The 27,557-nt window shown below is 45.6% G+C and overlaps 1 protein-coding gene across 2 annotated transcripts in view; it reads right to left on the bottom strand.

The window, feature by feature from the left end:
- KLHL36 (kelch like family member 36) overlaps positions 1 to 27,557 on the bottom strand; it is a 39,165-nt gene that overhangs the window by 8,692 nt on the left and 2,916 nt on the right. The window contains exons 1-2 of one of the 2 annotated variants that reach the window (XM_038754785.1): positions 17,684 to 17,717; positions 5,823 to 5,910 (exon numbers count right to left, since the gene is read on the bottom strand). In XM_038754785.1, the coding sequence (XP_038610713.1) occupies positions 5,823 to 5,885 (63 nt within the window). In that variant the 5' untranslated portion in view covers positions 5,886 to 5,910; positions 17,684 to 17,717. Of the gene's footprint in view, positions 1 to 5,822; positions 5,911 to 17,683; positions 17,718 to 27,557 lie in introns of those variants that run through there. The other variant, XM_038754784.1, reaches the window with a different exon arrangement.

Here is a 27,557-nt window from a genome sequence, read left to right as displayed (position 1 = left end):
AGGGCTTCGGAATCAGCATTGTGTACCCTCATGGGAAAGTTTGGGAGGGAGGAGATAACAGAAACAGCCCTTCCACAAATTATGGGATTTTCAGAATAATTTATTATTGCTTTACTTTTATTTTACTGCATGTGTCCCAAGGCTAATTATCCTACAGTAACCTACTTATTTCTTTTATAGTTTATAAAGAATCATACTCTCATCTAGCCTCAAAACAGACTCTAAACAGCTTCTACCTCTTGGGGAGAGAGGAGGAGGAGGTAAAGAAGATGGAAGTGAGCGAGGGACCTGGAGGGTTCTGCTAAATTAAAAATTAATCTGATATTTTAACATGCAAAAGACGATAAAACATGATCTTCCCAGTACATTCAGAAACAAAGCCTTTACTAGAATACTGAAATCAGTTTGAGATCAAGAGGAGTGCTCTGCACATAGTAAGCACTCAATAAACACCACTCAATGATTGAGTGATTCAGAAATTATCATCATCAATCGTATTTATTGAGCGCTTACTGTGTGCAGAGCACTGTACTAAGCGCTTGGGAAGTACAAGTTGGCAACATATACAGACAGTCCCTACCCAACAGTGGGCTCACAGTCTTGATCTTAAAGCACATAGTTGTAGTAGGAATATTAATAATCAATTGCTGTTTCCCTTGGGACCGGACAGGAGGATAAATCAATCAATCGTATTTATTGAGCGCTTACTGTGTGCAGAGCACTGTACTAAGTGCTTGGGAAGTACAAGTCGGCAACACACAGAGACAGTCCCTACCCAACAGCGGGCTCACAGTCTAGAAGGGGGAGACAGAGAACAAAACTAAACATACTAACAAAATAAAAAAATAGAATAGATATGAACAAGTAAGATAAATAAATAGAGTAATAAATATGTACAATATTTATAAATTTATATATCTATTCATTATTCATTTACAAATTTATATGCAATATATAAATTTGTGAATTTATTTATTCATTATTTATTTATTTATATATTTATAAATTCATAAATGTAAATAATTATGTGCAAGCATATATACAGGTGCATATATACAGGATAAAAACTTGTGGTAACTCCAGGCATATACATTTAATCAGGAATACACTTTTTATTTATTCAACCGTATTTATTGAGCGCTTACTGTGTGCAGAGCACTGTACTAAGCACTTGGGAAGTACAAGTTGGCAACATAGGGAGACGGTCCCTACCCAACAACGGGCTCACAGTCTAGAAGGGGGAGACAAACAACAAAACAAAACATATTAACAAAATAAAATAAATAGAATAGCAAATATGTACAAGTAAAATAGAGTAATAAATCTGTACAAACATATACACAGGTGCTGTGGGGAGGGGAAGGAGGTAGGGCAGGGGGGATGGGGGTCCAACCGTTAGCGTTGTTTAGTCTGGGACTGTTTGGCCAAAATAATTGTAGACCATCCTTTGAGACCCCCCTAAAGAATAAGACTGATTAAAACTAGGCTTAGGGTGGGATAGGTAGGATTATTGGTTAAGACAACTTGGGGTGAGTATGAAACACGGTAAAACTGGTCTCTGCTACTCCAAAAGCTCCACCAAGGGCCAATGACAATTGTATTTATTGAGCGCAATACTGTGTGCAGAGCACTGTACTAAGCACTTGGGAAGTCCAAGTTGGCAACATATAGAGACAGTCCCTACCCAACAACGGGCTCACAGTCTAGAAGGGGGAGACAGCCAACAAAACAAAACATATTAACAAAATAAAATAAATAGAATAGCAAATATGTACAAGTAAAATAAATAGAGTAATAAATCTGTACAAACATATACACAGGTGCTGTGTGGAGGGGAAGGAGGTAGGGCAGGGGGGATGGGGGTCCAACCGTAAGCGTTGTTTAGTCTGGGACTTTTTGGCAAAAATAATTGTACACCATCCTTTGAGACCCCCCTAAAGAATAAGACTGATTAAAACTAGGCTTAGGGTGGGATAGGTAGGACTATTGGTTAAGACAACTTGGGGTGTTGCCAATTTGTACTTCCCAAGCGCTTAGTACAGTGCTCTGCACATAGTACGCGCTCAATAAATACGATTGATTGATTGATTGATTGATTGGGTGAGTTTGGAACACGGTAAAACTGGTCTCTGCTACTCCAAACACCAAGGGCCAATGACAATTGTATTTATTGAGTGCAATACTGTGTGCAAAGCACTGTACTAAGCACTTGGGAGAGTACAATACGGTAATAAACAGTCACATCCTCTGCCCACAGTCTAGAGGGGGAGACGGACATTAATATAAATTACAGCTGTAACTATGCATCCCACAGCAGACGCTGACATCCGTCCACATGTGAAAGTGCCGGGAAACTAATTTCCTTATTATCCCAGCACTAGGTAGACTGTGGCTGGGCGGAGGAAAGGGTGCATTGCAAACTCCTTGAGGGCAGGGATTGCCCGCATCTACCAACTCGACTTTACTGAACTCTTCCAAGTGCTTAGTATAGTGCTCTGCACGCAGTAAGGGCTCAATAAATGCCACTGATTGTTAAGTCTGCTGAACTTTAATCCTGCCATCATTCATTCATTCACTCAGTCGTATTTATTGAGCGCTTACTGTGTGCAGAGCACTGGACTAAGCGCTTGGGAAGTCCAGGTTGGCAACATAGAGAGCCGGTCCCTACCCAACAGCGGGCTCACAGTCTAGAAGGGGGAGACAGGGAACAAAACGTATCAACAAAATAAAATAAGTAGAATAAATATGTACAAGTAAAATAGGGTAATAAATACGTACAAACATATATACATGCTAAGTATATATGTATTATTATATTATATAACACATTATATTATATATTATATTATAACACATTATATTGCATATCATATTATAACACATTATATTGTATATTATATTATAACACATTATATTATAACGCATTATATTGTATATTATATCAAAACACATTATATTGTATATTATGTTATAACATTATATTGTATATTATGTTATAACACATTATATTGTATATTATGTTATAACACATTATATTGTATATTGTTATAACACATTATATTGTATATTATAACACATTATATTGTATATTATAACACATTATATTGTATAATATGTTATAACACATTATATTGTATATTATGTTATAACACATATTGTATATTATGTTATAACACATTATATTGTATATTGTTATAACACATTATATTGTATATTATGTTATAACACATTATACTGGATATTGTTATAACACATTATATTGTATATTATGTTATAACACATTATACTGGATATTGTTATAACACATTATATTGTATATTATGTTATAACACATTATATTGTATATTATGTTATAACACATTATATTATATATTATGTTATAACACATTATATTATATAACACATTATATTATATTATAATGCCTTATATTATAGATGATTAATATATAATATATTATATAATATTAATGTGTATTAATACAATATATTAATATATTATATAATTCTATATATTATATATAAGTGCTTAGTACAGTGCTCTGCACACAGTAAGCGCTCAATAAATACGATTGATTGATATGTCAATCAATCAATCGTATTTATTGAGCGCTTACTGTGTGCAGAGCACCGTACTAAGCGCTTGGGAAGTACAAACTGGCAACACATAGAGACAGTCCCTACCCAACATTGGGCTCACAGTCTAAAAATATATATAAATATATATATATATATATATATACAGGTGCTGTGGGAAAATCAGGTGGGGCACAGTCCCTGTCCCACATGGGGCTCACCATGTTCGTCACCCAGCAGGAGAAGGAGGGGGAGGAAAGTGGGGAATCTCAAAGTATGCAACTGGCTTCAGAAATTGAAAGGGAGCTGGAGGGGGGTTTAAAGACTAGAAAAGGGGGGGAGACTGCTGTCATGACGCCAAGCAGGTGAACGACTCGTTTTTGTAAGAGATCTCCAGAGATGGAGATTCCACAGCCTTCTTTGGTTAGTTAATCCACCCTGTTGTTACCTTGGAGACAAGACTTTCTCCTACATCGATCTATGAATGGTATTTATTGAGCGCTTACTGTGTGCAGTGCACTGTACTAAGCCCTTGGGAGAGTACAATACAATAGAGTTGGGGTAGACACATTCCCTTCCCCAAGACCCTCATACGACCAACTGGAATCTCTCCTGCTTCAAATGGATTTCCTATTATTTACTCTTCAGTGACTACAGACTAGAGCTGTTCCTCTTAGACTGTGAGCCCGCTGTTGGGTAGGGACCGTCTCTACATGTTGCCAACTTGCACTTCCCAAGCGCTTAGTACAGTGCTCTGCACACAGTAAGTGCTCAATAAATACAACTGAATGAATGGATGGACTGTTAGCTCACTGTAGGCAGAGAATGTGTCTACTAACTCTTTTAAATTGTACTCTCCCAAGCACTTAGTACGGTGCTCTGCACACCGTAAGTGCTCAATAAATATGACTGATTGGCAACACTCCTTCATAGCCTCATAGTCATCATCATCAATCGCATTTATTGAGCGCTTACTGTGTGCAGAGCACTGTACTAGGCACTTGGGAAGTACAAGTTGGCAACACATAGAGACAGTCCCTACCCTAGTGGGCTCACAGTCTAAAAGGGGGAGACAGAGAACAAAACCAAACATACAAACAAAATAAAATAAATAGAATAGATATGTACACGTAAAATAAATAAATACATAAATAGAGTAATATAAAATAAATAAATAAATAAATAGCCTCATAGTCAATTCTTAGGCTCCTCTCCTCCAAAAGGAAACCGCCCCCATTCTTTTAAAGTTCTCTCACAGGAACTATTTTCCATCCCTTTAATCACTGTTTATTCTCTTCTGGACTCTCCCCGGCTTTTGCCCCCCTCCCTTTTAAAAGTGGATACTACGTTCTGGTCTTATCCTGCCTTAACTTCTGTATCAGCCTCGTTGCTAACCTCCCGGCCTCCTGTTTCTCCCCACTCCAGTCCTTACTTCATTCTGCTGCCTGGATCGTTTTTCTAAAGTTCAGTCCATATTCATTCATTCATTCAATCGTATTTATTGAGCGCTTACTGTGTGCAGAGCACTGTACTAAGCGCTTGGGAAGTACAAGTTTGCAACATACAGAGACGGTCCCTACCCAACAGCGGGCTCATAGTCCATATCCCCCAACCCAAGAACCTCCAGTAGTTGCCCATCAAACACAAACTCCTTATTACTGGCTTTATTATACCTTAACACTCTGATTTCCGACTACAAACCAGCCTATATACTTCACTCATCTACGGCCAATATGCTCACTGAACCTCCGTCTCAATAGTCTCCCCACCAACCCTTGTCTCATATGCTCCCTCAGGCCTGGAACTCCCTCCCCGTTCACAACAGACCACCATAGTTAAGCACTTACTATGTGTCAAGCACTATTCTAAGCTCCAGGGTAGGCACAAGGTGATCTGGTTGTCCCACTTGGTGCTCACGGTCTTAATCCCCATTTTACAGATGATGTAATTGAGGCACAGAGAAGTTAAGTGACTTGCCCAAGGTCACACAGCAGACAAGTGGCAGAGCCAGGATTAGAACCCACATCCTCTGAGTCCCAAGCCCGTGCTCTTGCCACTAGGTCATGCTGCTTCTCCGTACAGTACACGCTAACTTTTTAAAATATTTAGTTGGTCGACATATTTGTTATAACGCAAGGGAAAAATACACATTTGGACTAATTCTTTCAGAACTATATCAGTGTTACGATTTTCCGAGAAAAATGGCCAGTTACAAAGTACTGCGGTAAAAAGCTGACGAAGTCACAGACCTTTGATGATTCACTTATCTTGTAAGGACGGGACACTCTCGTCTGCCTGCTCCCCTCCATCATACTGTGATCGACAGTACTGGAACCTCTACACCGGCAACAAAAATAAAAGAGAAATTCTTGAGCATATTACTATACCATTCTATAAATTAATGTCAAAGTCTTTTAAAAAATTGGGTGGGTAACAGTAGAATTATGAGGAATTCAGAACACAGTTTAATAGCAAACAGTCCTTTGCGATGGCTTAAGAATCAAGCCTAAATGCATAAAACAGTGCACTCTCCCAAGCGCTTAGTACAGTACTCAGAATTCATTCATTCATTCGTATTTATTGAGCGCTTACTGTGTGCACAGCACTGTACTAAGCACTTGGGAAGTATAAGTCAGCAACATATAGAGACGGTCCCTACCCAACAACGGGCTCACAGTCTAGTATATATGTATATTGTTGGGCAGGGACTGTCTCTATATGTTGCCAATTTGTACTTCCCAAGCGCTTAGTACAGTGCTCTGCACACAGTAAGTGCTCAATAAATACGATTGATGATGATGATGATGTATATATGTTTGTACATATTTATTACTCTATTTATTTATTTATTTTACTTGTACATATCTATTCTATTTATTTTATTTTGTTAGTATGTTTGGTCTTGTTCTCTGTCTCCCCCTTCTAGACTGTGAGCCCACTGTTGGGTAGGGACTGTCTCTCTATGTTGCCAACTTGTACTTCCCAAGCGCTTAGTACAGTGCTCTGCACACAGTAAGCACTCAATAAATACGATTGATTGATTAGAAGGGGGAAACAGACAACAAAACAAAACATGTAGACAGGTGTCAAAAGCGTCAGAACAAATGGAATACTCAGTAAGCACTCAATAAATACAACTAAATGGAATAAATATACTAATTTACGGACTTCTGTCCCTTCTCATTTATTCTCCCAATTCCAACTGTGTAATAGTATTAGCACATCGTTTTAAACTTCCCATAATTATTAAAGTTTACTCCAACTCCCCAAAACCACATGAGCAATTTCAGAGATGCCCTGAATCAGGGCCATAGAAAGAGCCCCTATCATCAGTCCATGGAGGAACCCAGCCACCAATCGATCGTATTTATTGAGCGCTCACTGGGTACAGGGCACTGTACTAGGCGCCTGGGAGAATACCAGAATAAAAATGCACGGAGAAGCAGCATGGCTTAGTGGAAAGACCACAGGCTTGGGAGTCAGAGGTCGTGGGTTCTAATCCCTGCTCCGCCACTTGTCAGCTTTGTGACTCTGGGCCAGTCACTTAACTTCTCTGTGCCTCAGTTACCTCATCTGTAAAATGGGGATTAAGACTGAGCCCCATGTAGGACAACCTGATTACCCTGTATCTACCCCAATGCTTAGAACAGTGCTTGGCACATAGTAAGCACTTAACGAATACCATTATTATTATTGTTGTTATTTCTTCCTCAAGTTTCATTTTTATCAACTTTCAGAAAACTTGGAGAGTCCAATTTTACAAACATTCAAAAAAAATGGGGGAGCCTAAAAAAATGTAGGGTTTTAGCATTTCAGGATGCAGACCAAGCCCCTTAACCACGCAGTTGCTGGGAGGAGGAAAAAAAAACAAACAAACCAGGTTTAAGGGCAGTTCCTGGGGTAGGGAAGGAAAGCTCAAGGTGACAGGTCTGTTTAAAACGTAAATCTGTTTATCCCAGCAAGGACACAGCAGACTACAAGGTACTGCGAACAAAGAACAGGTCAGGGCTTGGAACTGGGAGGAAAACCTTTAATCGAACGAAACTCCCGGGAATTTTACTCCACCATTCGGCTGTAATCGTTGATAATGATGATGATGATGGTATTATGCGCTTACTATGTGCCAAGCACTGTTCTAAGTGCTCGGGTAGATACAAGGTCATCAGGTCCCACGTGGGGCTCACTGTCTTCATCCCCATTTTCCTGATGAGGTCACTGAGGCCCAGAGAAGTGAAGTGACTTGCCCAAAGTCACACACTGACAAGTGGCAGAGGTGGGATAATAATAATAATAGAGGTATCTGTTAAGCACTTACTACGTGCCAAGCACTGGGGTAGATATAGGGTAATCAGATTGTCCCACGTGGGGCTCACACTTTTAATCCCCATTTTACAGAAGAGGGAACTGAGGCCCAGAGAAGAGAAGTGAAGTGATTTGCCCACGGTCACATAGAAGACAAGTGGTGGAGGCGGGATTAGAACCCACGACTTCTGACTCCCCAGCCTGGGCTCTTTCTACCAAGCCCCACTGCCAGGAGGATCACCTTGTAAGAGGAAGGAGGGGGCTCAGTCTGGGAAGGCCTCCTGGAGGAGGTGAGCTCTCAGTAGGGCTTTGAAGGGAGGAAGAGAGCTAGATTGGCGGACAGGCGGAGGGAGGCCATTCCAGGCCAGGGGAAGGATGTGGGCCGGGGGTCGATGGCGGGACAGGCAAGAACGAGGTACGGTGAGGGGATTAGCGGCGGAGGAGCGGAGGGTGCGGGCTGGGCTGGAGAAGGAGAGAAGGGAGGTGAGGTAGGAGGGGGAGAGGGGATGGATGGACAGCCTTGAAGCTGAGAGTGAGGAGTTTTTGCTTGATTCGTAGGTTGACAGGCAGCCACTGGAGATTTTTGAGGAGGGGAGTAACATGCCCAGAGCATTTCTGGACAAAGACAATCCGGGCAGCAGCAGGAAGTATGGATTGAAGTGGGGAGAGACAGGAGGATGGGAGATCAGAGAGGAGGCTGATGCAGTAATCCAGACGGGACAGGATGAGAGACTGAACCAGCAGGGTAGTGGTTTGGATGGAGAGGAAAGGGAGGATCTTGGTGATGTTGCGGAGCTGAGACCGGCAGGTTTTGGTGACGGCTTGGATGTGAGGGGTGAACGAGAGAGCGGAGTCGAGGATGACACCAAGGTTGCGGGCTTGTGAGACGGGAAGGATGCTAGTGCCATCAACAGTGATGGGAAAGTCAGGGAGAGGGCAGGGTTTGGGAGGGAAGATAAGGAGTTCAGTCTTGGACATACTGAGTTTTAGATGGCGGGCAGACATCCAGATGGAGATGTCTTGAAGGCAGGAGGAGACACGAGCCTGAAGGGAGAGAGAGAGCGCAGGGGCAGAGATGTAGATTTGGGTGAAGACTGTGAGCCCCACGTGGGACAACCTGATCTACCCCAGCGCTTAGAACAGTGCAAGAAGCGTGGCTCAGTGGAAAGATCCTGGGCTTGGGAGTCAGAGGTCGTGGGTTCTAATCCCGGCTCCGCTACTTGTCAGCTGCGTGACTTTGGGCAAGTCACTTCACTGGGCCTCAGTTATCTCATCTGTAAAATGGGGATGAAGACCGTGAGCCCCACGTGGGACAACCTGATCACCTTGTATGCCCCCTCAGCACTTAGAACAGTGCTTCACACGTAGCCCTCTCCATCCCCCCATCTTACCTCCTTCCCTTACCCACAGCACCTGTATATATGTATATATGTTTGTACATATTTATTACTCTATTTATTTTACTTGTACATATCTATTCTATTTATTTTATTTTGTTAGTATGTTTGGTTTTGTTCTCTGTCTCCCCCTTTTAGACTGTGAGCCCACTGTTGGGAAGGGACCGTCTCTGTATATTGCCAACTTGTACTTCCCAAGCGCTTAGTACAGTGCTCTGCACACAGTAAGCGCTCAATAAATACGATTGGTTGATTAACAAATACAATCATGATTAACAAATACCATTATTAATATTATTTCCCAGATTGCGCGGGTTCCCGCCAGCACCACTTAACCCATTCCTCCTCGGGGGCAGAGACCCGACAGGTGGCTGTGATTCCTGGAAGAGGAGGAGGAGGAGGGGATACCGGCCGCGGCCGGGACAGGTAAGGTGGGAAAACCAAGGCCGGATGGACGGAGGAAGGAAGAAGGGCCACCCCCGCCTCCCCGCAAAGGGGGCATTCAGTCAGTCATTCCATCATATTTACTGAGCGCTTCCCAAGCGCAGAGCACGGCGCTAAGCGCTTGGGAAGTTCAAGTCGGCCACAGACAGAGACGGTCCCGACCCAACAACGGGCTCACAGTCTAGAAGGGGGAGACAGACAGCAAAACTAAACCTGTAGACAGGCGTCAAAATCGTCAGAACAAATAGAATTATAGCACTATGCACATCATGAACAAAAGAAATAGAATAGTAAATATGTACACGTAAAATAGAGCGTATTTATTGAGCGCTTACTGTGTGCAGAGCACTGCTCTAAGCGCTTGGGAAGTACAAGTCGGCAACATCTAGAGCCGGTCCCTACCCAACAACGGGCTCACAGTCTAGAAGGGGGAGACAGACAGCAAAACTAAACCTGTAGACAGGCGTCAAAATCGTCAGAACAAATAGAATTATAGCACTATGCACATCATGAACAAAAGAAATAGAATAGTAAATATGTACACGTAAAATAAAGCGTATTTATTAAGCGCTTACTGTGCGCAGAGCACTGCACTAGGCGCTTGGGAAGTCCAAGTCGGCAACATCTAGAGCCGGTCCCTACCCAACAACGGGCTCACAGTCTAGAAGGGGGAGACAGACAGCAAAACTAAACCTGTAGACAGGCGTCAAAATCGTCAGAACAAATAGAATTATAGCACTATGCACATCATGAACAAAAGAAATAGAATAGTAAATATGTACACGTAAAATAAAGCGTATTTATTAAGCGCTTACTGTGCGCAGAGCACTGCACTAGGCGCTTGGGAAGTCCAAGTCGGCAACATCTAGAGCCGGTCCCTACCCAACAACAGGCTCACAGTCTAGAAGGGGGAGACAGACAGCAAAACTAAACCTGTAGACAGGCGTCAAAATCGTCAGAACAAATCATCATCATCATCAATCGTATTTATTGAGCGCTTACTATGTGCAGAGCACTGTACTAAGCGCTTGGGAAGTACAGATTGGCATCACATAGAGACAGTCCCTACCCAACAGTGGGCTCACAGTCTAAAAGGGGGAGACAGAGAACAAAACCAAACATACTAACAAAACAAAATCAATAGGATAGATATGTACACGTAAAATAAATAGAGTAATAAATATGTACAACGATATATACATATATACAGGTGCTGTGGGGAAGGGAAGGAGGTAAGATGGGGGGGATAGATAGAATTATAGCACTATGCACATCATGAACAAAATAAACAGAATAGTAAATATGTACACGTAAAATAGAGCATATTTATTCAGCGCTTACTGTGTGCAGAGCACTGCACTAAGCGCTTGGGAAGTCCAAGTTGGCAACATATAGAGATGGTCCCTACCCAACAACGGGCTCACAGTCTAGAAGGGGGAGACAGACAGCAAAACTAAACCTGTAGACAGGCGTCAAAATCGCCAGAACAAATAGAATTATAGCACTATGCACATCGTGAACAAAATAAACAGAATAGTAAATATGTACACGTAAAATAGAGCGCATTTATTGAGCGCTTACTGTGTGCAGAGCACTGCACTAAGCGCTTGGGAAGTCCAAGTCGGCAACATCTAGAGCCGGTCCCTACCCAACAGCGGGCTCACAGTCTAGAAGGGGGAGACACTGACTGATTTCCAAGGAAGGCTTGCATGACGCCTGGGAATCAGTAATAATTGATGACAGGTCTTCATAAAGGAAGCTTTCTTTTGAGTAGGGAGTGTTGGGGACTGAGATATGTTACATATAGATTAAACCATTTGGAGCCAAAATATAATTTGATCCATAAAAACATACACACTTGCTTTAAAAATTAGATACAGAACACGTTTGTGCAGGCCTTTTCTTTAATTACAGATGTCTGTTTGACATATTTATTACTCTACTTATTTTCCTTGTACATATGTATTCTATTTATTTTACTTTGTTAATATGTTTTGTTTTGTTGTCTGTCTCCCCCTTCTAGGCTGTGAACCCGCTGTTGGGTAGGGGCCGTCTCTATATGTTGCCACCTTGGACTTCCCAAGTGCTTAGTCCAGTGCTCTGCACACAGTAAGTGCTCAATAAATACGATTGAATGAATGAATGAATGAGACAGACAACAAAATAAAACATGGAGACGGGTGTCAAAACCGTCAGAATAAATAGAATTATAGCTATATGCATATCATTAACAAAATAAATAGAATAGTAAATACGTACAAGTAAAATAAAGAGCATATTTATCGAGCGCTTACTGTGTGCAGAGCACTGAACTAAGCGCTTGGAAAGTACAAGTCATTCATTCATTCATTCAATCGCATTTATTGAGCGCTCACTGTGCACAAGGCCTGGACTAAGCGCTTGGGAAGTCCAAGTCGGCCAGAGAGAGAGCCGGTCCCCACCCAACAATGGGCTCGCAGTCTTGAAGGGGGAGACGGACAACAACACAAAACACGGAGACAGGGGTCAGAATAAATAGAATTATAGCTCTACGCGCAGCATAAAACAAATAGAATAGTAAATTCATTCAATCGTATTTATTGAGCGCTTACTGTGTGCAAAGCACTGTACTAAGCGCTTGGGAAGTCCAAGTTGGCAACATCTAGAGACGGTCCCTACCCAACAATGGGCTCACAGTCTAGAAGGCGGAGACGGACAACAACACAAAACACGGAGACAGGTGTCAGAATAAATAGAATTATAGCTCTACGCGCAGCATAAAACAAATAGAATAGTAAATTCATTCAATAGTATTTATTGAGCGCTTACTGTGTGCAGAGCACTGTACTAAGCACTTGGGAAGTCCAAGTTGGCAACATCTAGAGACGGTCCCTACCCAACAATGGGCTCACAGTCTAGAAGGGGGAGACGGACAACAACACAAAACACGGAGACAGGTGTCAGAATAAATAGAATTATAGCTCTACGCGCAGCATAAAACAAATAGAATAGTAAATTCATTCAATAGTATTTATTGAGCGCCTACTGTGTGCAGAGCACTGGACTAAGCGCTTGGGAAGTCCAAGTTGGCAACATCTAGAGACGGTCCCTACCCAACAACGGGCTCACAGTCTAGAAGGGGGAGACGGACAACAACACAAAACACGGAGACAGGTGTCAGAATAAATAGAATTATAGCTCTACGCGCAGCATAAAACAAATAGAATAGTAAATTCATTCAATAGTATTTATTGAGCGCCTACTGTGTGCAGAGCACTGGACTAAGCGCTTGGGAAGTCCAAGTTGGCAACATCTAGAGACGGTCCCTACCCAACAACGGGCTCACAGTCTAGAAGGGGGAGACGGACAACAACACAAAACATGGAGACGGGTCAGAATAAATAGAATTATAGCTCTACGCACATAATAACAAAACAAATAGAATAGTAAATGCATTCAATCGTATTTATTGAGCGCTTACTGTGTGCAGAGCACTGTACTGAGCATTTGGGAAGTCCAAGTTGGCAACATAGAGACGGTCCCTACCCCACAGCGGGCTCACAGTCTAGAAGGGGGAGACGGACAACAACACAAAACACGGAGACAGGTGTCAGAATAAATAGAATTATAGCTCTACGCGCAGCATAAAACAAATAGAATAGTAAATTCATTCAATAGTATTTATTGAGCGCCTACTGTGTGCAGAGCACTGGACTAAGCGCTTGGGAAGTCCAAGTTGGCAACATCTAGAGACGGTCCCTACCCAACAACGGGCTCACAGTCTAGAAGGGGGAGACGGACAACAACACAAAACATGGAGACGGGTCAGAATAAATAGAATTATAGCTCTACGCACATAATAACAAAACAAATAGAATAGTAAATGCATTCAATCGTATTTATTGAGCGCTTACTGTGTGCAGAGCACCGTACTGAGCATTTGGGAAGTACAAGTTGGCAACAGAGAGACGGTCCCTACCCAACAATGGGCTCGCAGTCTAGAAGGGGGAGACGGACAACAACACAAAACACGGAGACAGGTGTTAGAATAAATAGAATTATAGCTCTACGCACAGCATAACAAAACAAATAGAATAGTAAATTCATTCAATCTTATTGAGTGCTTACTGTATGCAGAGCACTGTACTAAGCGCTTGGGAAGTCCAAGTTGGCAACATAGAGAGACGGTCCCTACCCCACAGCGGGCTCACAGTCTAGAAGGGGGAGACGGACAACAACACAAAACACGGAGACGGGTCTGAATAAATAGAATTATAGCTCTACGCACAGCATAACGAAACAAATAGAATAGTAAATGCATTCAATCGTATTTATTGAGCGCTTACTGTGTGCAGAGCACTGTACTAAGCGCTTGGGAAGTCCAAGTTGGCAACATAGAGAGACGGTCCCTACCCCACAGCGGGCTCACAGTCTAGAAGGGGGACACGGGCAACAACACAAGACACGGAGTCAGGTGTCAGAATAAATAGAATTATAGCTCTACGCACAGCATAACGAAACAAATAGAACAGTAAATTCATTCAATCGTATTTATTGAGCACTTACTGTGTGCAGAGCACTGTACTGAGCGCAAGTTGGCAACATTCATTCATTCAATCGTATTTATTGAGCGCTTACTGTGTGCAGAGCGCTGGACTAAGCGCTTGGGAAGTCCAAGTTGGCAACATATAGAGACGGTCCCTACCCAACAGCGGGCTCACAGTCTAGAATAGTAAATATGTACAAATAAAATGGATACAGCGTATTTATTGAGAGCTTACTGTGCGCGGAGCACTACATAAGTGCGTGGGAAGTCCAAGTCATTCCATCGTATTTATTGAGCGCTTCCTGTGCGCGGAGCACTGGACTAAGCGCTTGGGAAGTCCAAGTCGGCCACAGAGGGAGACGGTCCCGACCCAACAACGGGCTCACAGGATAGAAGGGGGTATGGAGACAGGTGCCAAAATCGTCATAATAAATAGAATTATAGCTGCAGTCATTCATTCCATCGTATCTATTGAGCGCTTACTGTGTGCAGAGCACTGTACTAAGCGCTTGGGAAGTACAAGTTGGCAACATAGAGAGACGGTCCCTACTCAACAAGAGGCTCGCAGGCTAGAAGGGGGACATGGAGACAGGTGCCAAAATTGTCATAATAAATAGAATTATAGCTGTATTCATTTATTCAATCGTATTTATTGAGCGCTTACTGTGGGCAGAGCACTGGACTAAGCACTTGGGAAGTCCAAGTTGGCAACATAGAGAGACGGTCCCTACCCAACAGTGGGCCGCTTTATGCACAGCAATAACAAAATTGATAGAATTGTAAATATGTACAAGGAAAATGAATACAGCCTATTTATTGAGCACTTCCTGTGCGTGGAGCACGGCACGGAGAGCGTGGGAAGTCCAAGGCATTCCATCGTATTTACTGAGCGCTTCCTGTGTGCAGAGCACTGTACTAAGCGCTTGGGAAGTCCAAGTCATTCCATCGTACTTATTGAGCGCTTCCTGTGCGCAGAGCACTGTACTAAGCGCTTGGGAAGTCCAAGTTGGCAACATAGAGAGACGGTCCCTACCCAACAACGGGGTCGCAGGCTAGAAGGGGGACATGGAGACAGGTGCCAAAATCGTCAGAATAAATAGAATTATAGCTGTATTCATTCATTCAATCGTATTTATTGAGCGCTTACTGTGTGCAGAGCACTGTACTAAGCGCTTGGGAAGTACAAGTTGGCAACATAGAGAGACAGTCCCTACCCAAAAGCGGGCAGCTGCACGCACAGCAATAACAAAATTAATAGAATAGTAAATATGTACAAGCAAAATGAATAGGGCGTAGTTATTGAGCACTTACTGTGCGCAGAGCACTGCACTAAGTGTGTGGGAAGTCCAAGGCATTCATTCATTCCATCGTATTTACTGAGCGCTTACTGTTTGCAGAGCACTGTACTAAGCGCTTGGGAAGTCCAAGTTGGCAACATCATATAAAGACAGTCCCTACCCAACAGCAGGCTCACAGTCTAGAAGGGGGACATGGAGACAGGTGCCAAAATCGTCAGAATAAATAGAATTATAGCTGTAGTCATTCATTCAATCGTACTTATTGAGCGCTGACTGTGTGCAGAGCACTGGACTAAGCGCTTGGGAAGTCCAAGTTGGCAACATAGAGAGATGGTTCCTACCCAACAGCGGGCAGCTGTATGCATAGCAATAACAAAATTAATAGACTAGTAAATATGTACAAGCAAAATGAATACAGCCTATTTACTGAGCACTTACTGCGCGTGGAGCACTGCACTAAGCGCGTGGGAAGTCCAAGTCATTCCATCGTATTTATTGAGCGCTTCCCGTGCACAGAGCACTGTACTAAGCGCTTGGGAAGTCCAAGTCATTCCATCGTACTTACTGAGCGCTTCCTGTGTGCAGAGCACTGTACTAAGCGCTTGGGAAGTCCAAGTTGGCAACATCTAGAGACGGTCCCTACCCAAAAGGGGGCAGCTGTATGCACAGCAATAACAAAATTAATAGACTAGTAAATATGTACAAGAAAAATGAATACAGCCTATTTATTGAGCACTTACTGTGCATGGAGCACTGCACTGAGCGCGTGGGAAGTCCAAGGCATTCCATCGTATTTACTGAGCGCTTCCTGTGCGCAGAGCACTGGACTAAGCGCTTGGGAAGTCCAAGTTGGCAACATAGTGAGACGGTCCCTACCCAAAAGTGGGCCGCTTTATGAACAGCAATAACAAAAGTAATAGAACAGTAAATATGTACAAGCAAAATGAATACAGCCTATTTATTGAGCACTTACTGTGCGTGGAGCACCGCACTAAGCGCGTGGGAAGTCCAAGTCATTCCATCGTATTTATTGAGCGCTTCCCGTGCGCAGAGCACTGGACTAAGCGCTTGGGAAGTCCAAGTCATTCCATCGTACCTATTGAGCGCTTCCTGTGTGCAGAGCACTGTACTAAGCGCTTGGGAAGTCCAAGTTGGCAACACAGAGAGATGGTTCCTACCCAACAGTGGGCAGCTGTGTGCACAGCAATAACAAAATAGATAGAAGTGTAAATATGTACAAGAAAATGAATACAGCCTATTTATTGAGCACTTACTGTGCGTGGAGCGCTGCACTGGGAAGTCCAAGTCATTCCATCGTATTTATTGAGCGCCTCCTGTGCGCAGAACACTGTAAAAGGGGGTAGCTGTGTGCACAGCAATAATAAAATTGATAGAACTGTAAATATGTACAAGCAAAATGAATACAGCCTATTTATTGAGCACTTACTGTGCGTGGAGCACGGCACGGAGAGCGTGGGAAGTCCAAGTCATTCCATCGTATTTATTGAGCGCTTCCCGTGCACAGAGCACTGTACTAAGCGCTTGGGAAGTCCAAGTCATTCCATCATACTTATTGAGCGCTTCCGGTGTGCAGAGCACTGTACTAAGCGCTTGGGAAGTCCAAGTTGGCAACATATAGAGACGGTCCCTACCCAACAGTGGGCAGCTGCACGCACAGCAATAACAAAATCGATAGAATTGTAAATACGTACAAGCAAAATGAATACAGCCTATTTATTGAGCACTTCCTGTGCGTGGAGCACTGCACTGGGAAGTCCAAGTCATTCCATCGTATTTATTGAGCGCCTCCTGTGCGCGGAACACTGTACTAAGCGCTTGGGAAATCCAAGTTGGCAACATCATATAAAGGCGGTCCCTACCCAAAAGTGGGCAGGTGCACGCGCAGCAATAACAAAATTAATAGAATAGTAAATATGTACAAGCAAAATGAATACGGCCTATTTATTGAGCGCCTCCTGTGCGCGGAGCACTGTACTAAGCGCTTGGGAAGTCCAAGTTGGCAACATCATATAAAGGCGGTCCCTACCCAAAAGTGGGCAGGTGCACGCGCAGCAATAACAAAATTAATAGAATAGTAAATATGTACAAGCAAAATGAATACGGCCTATTTATTGAGCACTTACTGTGCGCGGAGCACTGCGCTAAGCGCGTGGGAAGTCCAAGGCATTCATTCATTCATTCTGTCGTATTTACTGAGCGCTTCCTGTGCGCGGAGCACTGTACTAAGCGCCTGGGAAGCCCACCAACGGGCGGAGGCGTCTAGACAGTAGGCGCTCCGCGGCCGCCATGGCTCCGCGAAGACGCGCACGGCCCAGCAGAGGGCGGGCCGGAGCGGGCCCGCCGGCCCGCCAATGGGAAGGCGGCAGCCCCGGGGGCGGGGCGGGATCCGACCAATGGGGAAGCGGCACCCCCTGGGGCGGGGCGGAGGTCCAACCAATGGGGAAGCGGCGTCTCCGGGTGAGGCGGAGGCCCAACCAATGGGGAAGCGGCGTCCCCGGGCGGGGGGCCGGCCAATGGGGAAGCGGCAGCCCCGGGGGCGGGGAGAAGGTCCGACCAATGGGGAAGCGGCAGCCCCTGGGGCGGGGCGGAGGTCCGACCAATGGGGAAGCGGAGTCCCCGGGCGGGGGGCCGGCCAATGGGGAAGCGACATCCCCCAGGGGGCGGGGCGGGAGCCGGCCAATGGGGAAGCGGCAGCCCCGGGGGCGGGGAGAAGGTCCTACCATGGGGGAAGCGGCAGCCCCTGGGGCGGGGCGGAGGTCCTACCAATGGGGAAGCGGAGTCCCCGGGCCGGGGCCGGCCAATGGGGAAGCGGCATCCCCAGGGGGCGGGGCGGGGGCCGGCCAATGGGGAATTGGCATCTCCGGGGGCGGGGAGAAGGTCCTCCCAAGGGGGAAGCGGCAGCCCCTGGGGCGGGGCGGGGCGGAGGTCCGACCAATGGGGAAGCGGCAGCCCCGGGGGCGGGGCGGAGGTCCGACCAATGGGGAAGCGGCAGCCCCCGGGGCGGGGCGGAGGTCCGACCAATGGGGAAGCGGCGTCCCCGGGCGGGGGGCCGGCCAATTCATTCATTCATTCATTCAATCGTATTTATTGAGCGCTTACAAGGGGGAAGCGGCAGCCCCGGGGGCGAGGAGAAGCCCACTGTTGGGTAGGGATCGTCTGTCTATGTTGCCAACTTGTACCTCCCAAGCGCTTAGTACAGTGCTTTTCACACAATAAGCGTTCAATAAATACGACTGAATGAATGAGAAGGTCCGATCAATGGGGAAGAGACAGCTCCGGGGGCGGGGCGGAGGTCCGACCAATGGGGAAGCGGCAGCCCATGGCGGGGATCCGGCCCATGGGGAGGTGGCAGCCCCGGGGGCGGGGCGGGGGCCGGCCAATGGGGAGGTGGCAGCCCCGGGGGGCGGGGCCGAGGTCTGACCAATGGGAAAGCGGCAGCTTTGGGGGCGGGGCCGAAGTCCGACCAATGGGGAAGCGGCAGCCCCCCCCGGGGGCGCGGCGGAGGTCCAACCAATAGGCAAGCGGCAGCCCCAGGGGGCGGGGCGGAGGTCCAACCAATGGGGAAGCAGAAGCCCCGGGCGGGGGTCCGGCCAATGGGGAAGCGGCAGCCCCGGGGGGCGGGGCGGAGGTCGGACCAATGGGGAAAAGGCAGCGCCGGGCGGGGGGTGGGCCGGCCAATGGGGAAGCGGCAGCCTCGGGGGCGGGGAGAAGGTCCGACCAATGGGGAAGCGGCAGCCCCGGGGGCGTGGCATGGTCCGACCAATGGGGAAGCGGCAGCCCCGGGCAGGGGGCGGGGCGTCGGAGGGGGTGGGGTCACCTAGGCTCAGCTGACGCGGGCGCAAACCGCCAGCATCCAGCACCTCCTATAGAATAATTACGGTATTTGTTAAGCGCACAGTGTGTGCCAACCGCTCTGCTAGAATAATTACGGTATTTGTGAAGCGCTGACTATGTGCCAAGCACTCTCCTGAGTGCCCTCTAATAATAATTATGGTATTTGTTAAGCGCTGACTATGTGCTGAGCGCACTCTAATCATAATTATGGTATTTCTTAAGCGCTATGTGCCAAGCACTCTTCTAAGCGCTCTCTAATAATTATGGTATTTGTTAAGCGCCGACTATGAGCCAAGCACTCTCCTGAGCGCTCTCTAATAATAATTATGGTATTTGTGAAGCGCTGACTATGTGCCAAGCACTCTCCTGAGCGCTCTCTAATAATTATGGTATCTGTGAAGCGCTGACTACGTGCCAAGCACTCTTCTGAGCGCTCTCTAATAACAATTATGGTATTTGTTAAGCGCTATGTGCCAAGCGCTCTTCTAACCATAACCACTCTCTAATAATAATTATGGTATTTGTTAAGCGCTATGTGCCAAGCACTCTTCTGAGCACTCTCTAATAATAATTATGGTATTAATAATAATAATGATGGTATTTGTTAAGCGCTTACTATGTGCAAAGCACTGTTCTAAGCGCGTCAAGCGCTATGTGCCAAGCACTCTTCTAAGCGCTCTCTAGTAATAATTATGGTATTTGTTAAGTGCTGACTATGTGCCAAGCACTCTTCTAAGCGCTCTCTAATAATAATTATGGTATTTGTTTAGTGCGTACTATGTACCAACCACTCTTCTAAGCGTTCTCTAATAACAATTATGGTATTTGCTAAGCACTGACTATGTGCCAAGCAATCTTCTAAGCGCTCTCTAATAATCAATCAATCAATCAATCGTATTTATTGAGCGCTTACTATGTGCAGAGCACTGTACTAAGCGCTTGGGAAGTACAAATTGGCATCACATAGAGACAGTCCCTACCCAACAGTGGGCTCACAGTCTAAAAGGGGGAGACAGAGAACAGAACCAAACATACCAACAAAATAAAATAAGTAGGATAGAAATGTACAAGTAAAATAAATATATAAATAAATAGAGTAATAAATATGTACAACCATATATACATATATACAGGTGCTGTGGGGAAGGGAAGGAGGTAAGACGGGGGGATGGAGAGGGGGACGAGGGGGAGAGGAAAGAAGGGGCTCAGTCTGGGAAGGCCTCCTGGAGGAGGTGAGCTCTCAGCAGGGCCTTGAAGGGAGGAAGAGGGCTAGCTTGGCGGATGGGCAGAGGGAGGGCATTCCAGGCCCGGGTGATGACGTGGGCCGGGGGTCGATGGCGGGACGGGCGAGAGCGAGGTACAGTGAGGAGATTAGTGGTGGAGGAGCGGAGGGTGCGGGCTGGGCAGTAGAAGGAGAGAAGGGAGGTGAGGTAGGAGGGGGCGAGGTGATGGAGAGCCTTGAAGCCCAGGGTGAGGAGTTTCTGCTTGATGCGCAGATTGATCGGTAGCCATTGGAGGTTTTTGAGGAGGGGAGTAATATGTCCAGAGCGTTTCTGGACAAAGATAATCCGGGCAGCAGCATGAAGTATGGATTGAAGTGGAGAGAGACACGAGGATGGGAGATCAGAGAGAAGGCTAGTGCAGTAGTCCAGACGGGATAGGATGAGAGCTTGAATTAGCAGGGTAGCGGTTTGGATGGAGAGGAAAGGGCGGATCTTGGCAATGTTGCGGAGCTGAGACCGGCAGGTTTTGGTGACGGCTTGGATGTGAGGGGTGAATGAGAGAGCGGAGTCGAGGATGACACCAAGGTTGCGGGCTTGTGAGACGGGAAGGATGGTAGTGCCGTCAACAGAGATGGGAAAGTCAGGGAGAGGACAAGGTTTGGGAGGGAAGACAAGGAGCTCAGTCTTCGACATGTTGAGCTTTAGGTGGCGGGCGGACATCCAGATGGAGATGTCCTGAAGGCAGGAGGAGATGCGAGCCTGGAGGGAGGGGGAGAGAGCAGGGGCAGAGATGTAGATCTGGGTGTCATCAGCGTAGAGATGATAGTTGAAGCCGTGGGAGCGAATGAGGTCACCAAGGGAGTGAGTGTATATTGAGAACAGAAGGGGACCCCCACAGTAAGAGGATGGGAGGGGGAGGAGGAGCCTGCAAAAGAGACTGAGAAAGAACGACCGGAGAGATAAGAGGAGAACCAGGAGAGGACGGAGTCTGTGAAGCCAAGGTCAGATAACGTGTGGAGGAGAAGGGGGTGGTCCACAGTGTCGAAGGCAGCTGAGAGGTCGAGGAGGATTAGGACAGAGTATGAGCCGTTGGATTTGGCAAGCAGGAGGTCATTGGTGACCTTTGAGAGCGCAGTTTCCGTGGAATGAAGGGGACGGAAGCCAGACTGGAGGGGGTCGAGGAGAGAGTTGTTGTTGAGGAATTCTAGGCAGCGCGTGTAGACAACTCGTTCAAGGAGTTTGGAAGTAATTCTAATAATAATTATGGTATTTGTTTAGCGCGTACTATGTACCAACCACTCTTCTAAGCGTTCTCTAATAACAATTATGGTATTTGCTAAGCGCTGACTATGTGCTAAGCGCCCTTCTAAGTGCTCTCTAATAATAATTATGGTATTTGTTAAGCGCTGACTATGTGCCAAGCACTCTTCTATTTATCTAACTATCCATCTGTCCATCCACCCACCCACCCACCGCGTGGCCTAGAGGATAGAGCACGGGCTTAGGAGTCCGAGGACGTGGGTTCTAATCCTGACTTGGCCACTTGCCGGCTGTGAGACCTCGGGCAAGTCTTTTAACTTCTCTGGGCCTCAATTCCCTCATCTGGAAAATGGGGATGAAGACCCTGAGCCCCGCGCGGGACGGCGACTGTGTCCAACCTGATTTGCTTGCATCTACTCCAGAGCTTAGAACAGTGCTTGGCGCATTCATTCATTCGATCGTATTTATTGAGCGCATACTGTGTGCAGAGCACTGTACTAAGCGCTTGGGAAGTACAGATCGGCAACATATAGAGACGGCCCCTACCCGACAACGGGCTCACAGGCTAGAAGGGGGAGACAGACAACAAAACAAAACATGTAGACAGGTGCTAATACAAGCAGAATAAATAGAATGATAGCTATATACACATCATTAATAAAACAGAGTAATACATATGTACAAATATACACAAGTGCTGTGGGGAGGCGAAGGGGGGGCAATGGGGAGGGGAGGAGGAGCAGAGGAAAAGTGGGGCTCAGTCTGGGAAGGCCTCCTGGAGGAGGTAAGCTCTCAGTAGGACTTTGAAGGGAGGAAGAGAGCTAGCTTGGCAGATGTGTGGACTGCCTTGGGATTTCATGAATGAAACGCCCCATTTCTTTGATAGTGGTAACCCCATCATAAGGCTTTCCCTTTGTAATGGCTCCTTCAAACGCTCGTACAGTCTTAATCCCCATTTTACAGATGAGGGAACTGAGGCCCAGAGAAGTGAAGTGACTTGCCCAAAGTCACACAGCTGACAGTTGGTGGAGCAGGGATTTGAACACATGATCTCTGACTCCAAAGCCCATGCTCTTTCCACTGAGCCACGCTGCCTCTACAAGCACTTAGCACAGTGCTGTGCATACAGTAAGTGCTCAATGTTTGTACATATTCATTACTCTATTTATTTATTTTACTTGTACATATCTATTCTATTTATTTTATTTTGTTAGTATGCTTGGTTTTGTTCTCTGTCTTCCCCTTTTAGACTGTGAGCCCACTGTTGGGTAGGGACTGTCTCTATATGTTGCCAATTTGTACTTCCCAAGCGCTTAGTACAGTGCTCTGCACATAGTAAGCGCTCAATAAATACGACTGATGATGATGATGCTCAATAAGTACGACAATGAATGAATGAATGACAGCCCCCCCACTGTCCCCACTTTCAAAACCCTCCTAAATCACATCTCCTCCAAGACACTTTCCAAGACTAAGCCCTTTATTTCACTTATTCACCCTCCCTTCTGTGTTAACGGTGCACTTGGCTGTGTACTCCTTAAGCACACTGAAACTCACCCCAACCCAACAATGTCTTGTCTTATGCTGTCGAGTCGTCTCCGACCCGTAGTGACGCCATGGACACATCTCTCCCAGAACGCCCCATCTCCATCTGCAATTCTGGTAGTTCTGGTAGTGGATCCATAGAGTTTCCTTGGTAAAAATATGGAAATGGTTCACCATTGCCTCCTTCCATGCAGGAAACTTGAGTCTCCGCTCTGGCCTCTCTCCCTGGCCGCTGCTGCCCAGCACAGGGGAGTTTTGACCTGCAGCAGATGGCCTTCCATCATCAATCGTATTTATTGAGCGCTTACTGTGTGCAGAGCACTGTACTAAGCGCTTGGGAAGTACAAATTGGCAACATATAGAGACAGTCCCTACCCAACATTGGGCTCACAGTCTTCCACTAGCTAGCCGCTGCCCGAACTAGGAATCGCTTGACTCTCCCTCCCGTAGCCGAGACTTGTAGGGTACTGGAAACTCTCCAGGTGCGACCCTGAGAGGAGAAACCCAACAATACTTTTGAAAATATTCTAATTCTCTACTATTTCCCCTATTCATTCATTCAATCAGTCATATTTACTGAGCGCTTACTGTGTGCAGAGCACTGTACTATGCTTGGAAAGTACAATTCGGCAACAAATAGAGACAATCCCTACCCAACGATGGGCTCACAGTCTCATCATCATCATCATCATCATCAATCGTATTTATTGAGCGCTTATTATGTGCAGAGCACTGTACTAAGCACTTGGGAAGTACAAGTTGGCAAAATATAGAGACAGTCCCTACCCACCAGTGGGCTCACAGTCTAAAAGGGGGAGACAGAGAACAAAACCAAACATACTAACAAAATAAAATAGAATAGATATATACAAGTAGAATAATTAGAGTAACAAATATGTACATCTTAAAAATAATAATAATGATAGCATTTATTAAGCTCTTACTATGTGCAAAGCACCATTCCAAATGCTGGGGAGGCTACAGGGTGATCAGGTTGTCCCACAGGGAGCTCACAGTCAATCCCCATTTTCCAGATGAGCTAACTGAAGCACAGAGAAGTTAAACCACTTGCCCACAGTCACACAGCTGACGACTGGGGAGCCGTGATTCGAACTGATGACCACTGACTCCAAAGCCCGGGCTCTTTCCACTGAGCAACGATCACGTCTACCAACTTTGCTATGTTGTACTTTCCCAGGCTCTTTGCACAGTGCTCCTCACACAGAAAGCACTCAATCAATACCGTCAATTGTTTTCTACAAAACTGTCGGGAAGCCATTGGTTGCATTGCATATTCTGTCCCTAAACCTCTCGGCGGTCAGAACCTGCACCCCAATCTCCGGTGGCTAGAAGCGTCTTAAACCTCTGCCCAGGGCTAAGGAGAAGGCTGCTACTGGGGAAGAAGGCCTCACGGGCACTGACCTCTGCCCTGCTTCCAGCAGTCTGCTGCCCGGATCAACAGCGGAGCCTTAGCTTCCTCCATTTCCCCCTTCTCCCTCCCTCTCTTCCCACAAGTGTGAAAGGAAGTATTGATGGGCTGCCAGCAGTCTTAACTGGAGAGCAGCTGTAATAGAAATAGGGAGGGAAGCTGTTTATTTCACTGCCTTACGAATCCGCCTGTCCCATTTCAGGTATGTGCTTATTAAATTGTTTTTGAGATGAGATGTCCGAATCCCTTAGTTATGACTGTATTAAGCCCTTGAAAAAAACTGTACGGTAATTTGTTAAGCCCTTACTGTGTGCCGGGCACTGTACTAATCGCTGGATAGATACAAGCTAATCAAGGTGGACACAATGTCCCACAGGGGGCTCGCAATCTTTATTATCCCCATTTTACAGATGAGGGAGCCGAGGCACAGAGAGGTTAAGTGACTTGCCCGAGATCACACAGCAGACAAGTGGTGGAGCTGGGATTAGGATCTGACTCCCAGCCCCGGTGTTACCCTCCAGGCAACACTGCTTCCCTCACTAAGTGCTAAACATTTTGTTAACCCTTGGGTAGACTGAGGCACAGTCTACTCCACACCAACTCATAATCTAAAAAGTAGAGAAGCAGGTATTTCATCTGCATTTTACAGATGAGGAAATCAAACCAAGACAGAGAGGGTAAGTGGTTCACTCCAAGTCACACAGCAGGCCAGTGGCAGGGCAGAAAGCTTAGCTGTCAGGAGGCCTCTTCCTTAAATATGCTTTTAAGTAGAATAAAGTCCAGATCACAGCCCAATATAACACACAGATGATGTAACAGCCTCTTATTTTCTCATCAAATTTAGTTTGGTAAACTCGTAGCCATTTTGGCCTACTGAAAGTGTCAGCATCTTGAAACTCAACTAAGGTCTACTTTTAAATCAATCAATCAATCAATTGCATTTATTGAGTGCTTACTGTGTGCAGAGCACTGTACTAGGCGCTTGGGAAGTTTTAAATGCCCAGCCTCAGGCCACACAATAGAAATGGAAGCACTTCCTTTCAGAGATAAGGCCCCCTTAGATTCAAATTCATAGTAAAGAAAAATATATGACTTGACCGTGTTGGCGATCCTATGGTCAGCTGGGCCCATAAATGAAAAAAAAAAACCCACCCAAATATTTTGTTTCCTGTGCATTGCTCATCTTAGACTGTTAAAATTTCCTTTTCTGGTTCTTGTTTACTGTCAGGATGCTGTAGTGCACGGTTTGACAGGAAGCAATGCAGTGAATGACATTTTAAAAGCATTTTTAAGTTTTCACTCAAAGGTAGCAAATCATTTTGAAAAGAATTAGTTTCAAACAACTGTTGTATACGCTACTCTTGAATGCCGGGCAAGTGAAGAGCCTTGCGAGTGTGAGGAGATTTTTCTGAAGTTTACAGAAAGAATGTTTTCTGATAGAATAAGAGCTTATTTGTTTCCTTTTGAAATGAAACGATTTCATTCAAAGGCTGTAATCCATCAGATTTCAGAAACTTTTAAAGGGCATCTTGCTGACCATCTCAAGATAACTGCTCTGTGTTATTTGACTACCAGCAAAGAACCTAAAACAACTGACTCACTGTGAGGAATCTGTTACCATCCTCTTTTGGCCCTCAGGGGGAATCAATAGAGCAGGCAACATTGGAGGACGGGCAGGAAGGACTGTTTTAGGAGGGTGTCAGGAAATGGAATTTGGGGATAAGTGAGGGTTTTCAGACTGATTTCTCTAGCAGACCACTAAAAAAGTGCATTTTCAACCCAAGCATCTTTATATGACTCAACATGTTACTGCGCTAAGCATTTTCCTGTTTGGATCATGATAAAACAGAGAGGAAATGTGATGGGAAATTATCACTCTTCCCTTACAATTTAGTATCATCATCATCATCAATCGTATTTATTGAGCGCTTACTATGTGCAGAGCACTGTACTAAGCACTTGGGAAGTACAAATTGGCAACATATAGAGACAGTCCCTACCCAGCAGTGGGCTCACAGTCTGAAAGGGGGAGACAGAGAACAAAACCAAACATACTAACAAAATAAAATAAATAGAATAGATATGTAGTAGATATGTAGTAGAATGACAGCACTACTATAGCCACCTGGAGTGACTTGCATGAGAAGCCTGGCAGGATCCAGTAATAATAATTTCGGTATTTGTTAAGCACTTCGTGTCATTCATTCAATCGTATTTACTGAGCACTTACTGTGTGCAGAGCACTGTACTAAGCGCTTTCTAGACTGCAAGCCCGTTGTTGGGTAGGGACCGTCTCTATGTGTTTCCGACTTGTACTTCCCAAGTGCTTAGTACAGTGCTCTGCACACAGGAAGTGCTCAATAAATACGATTGAATGAATGAAAGGGAAGTACAAATCGGCAACATATAGAGACGGTCCCTACCCATCAGCGGGCTCACAGTCTAGAAGAGGGTAGATATAATCAGGTCCCCATCCCACATACAGTTCACAGACTAAAAAGGAGGGATCACAGATATTTAATCCCCATATTTTACAGATGAGGAAACTGAGGCACAGAGAAGTCAAGTGTCTTGCCTGAGGCTACACAACAGACAAGTGGCAGAGCTGGGTTTTGAACACAGATCCTTTAACCCCCAGGCCTGTGCTCTTTCCCTTTTAGACTGTGAGCCCACTGTTGGGTAGGGACTGTATATGTTGCCAATTTG

This window comes from Tachyglossus aculeatus, chromosome 11, assembly GCF_015852505.1.
Source record: "Tachyglossus aculeatus isolate mTacAcu1 chromosome 11, mTacAcu1.pri, whole genome shotgun sequence".
NCBI lineage: Eukaryota > Metazoa > Chordata > Mammalia > Monotremata > Tachyglossidae > Tachyglossus > Tachyglossus aculeatus.
Note: the sequence above shows the minus strand (reverse complement) of the source record. Positions and strands in the feature narration are given on the sequence as shown.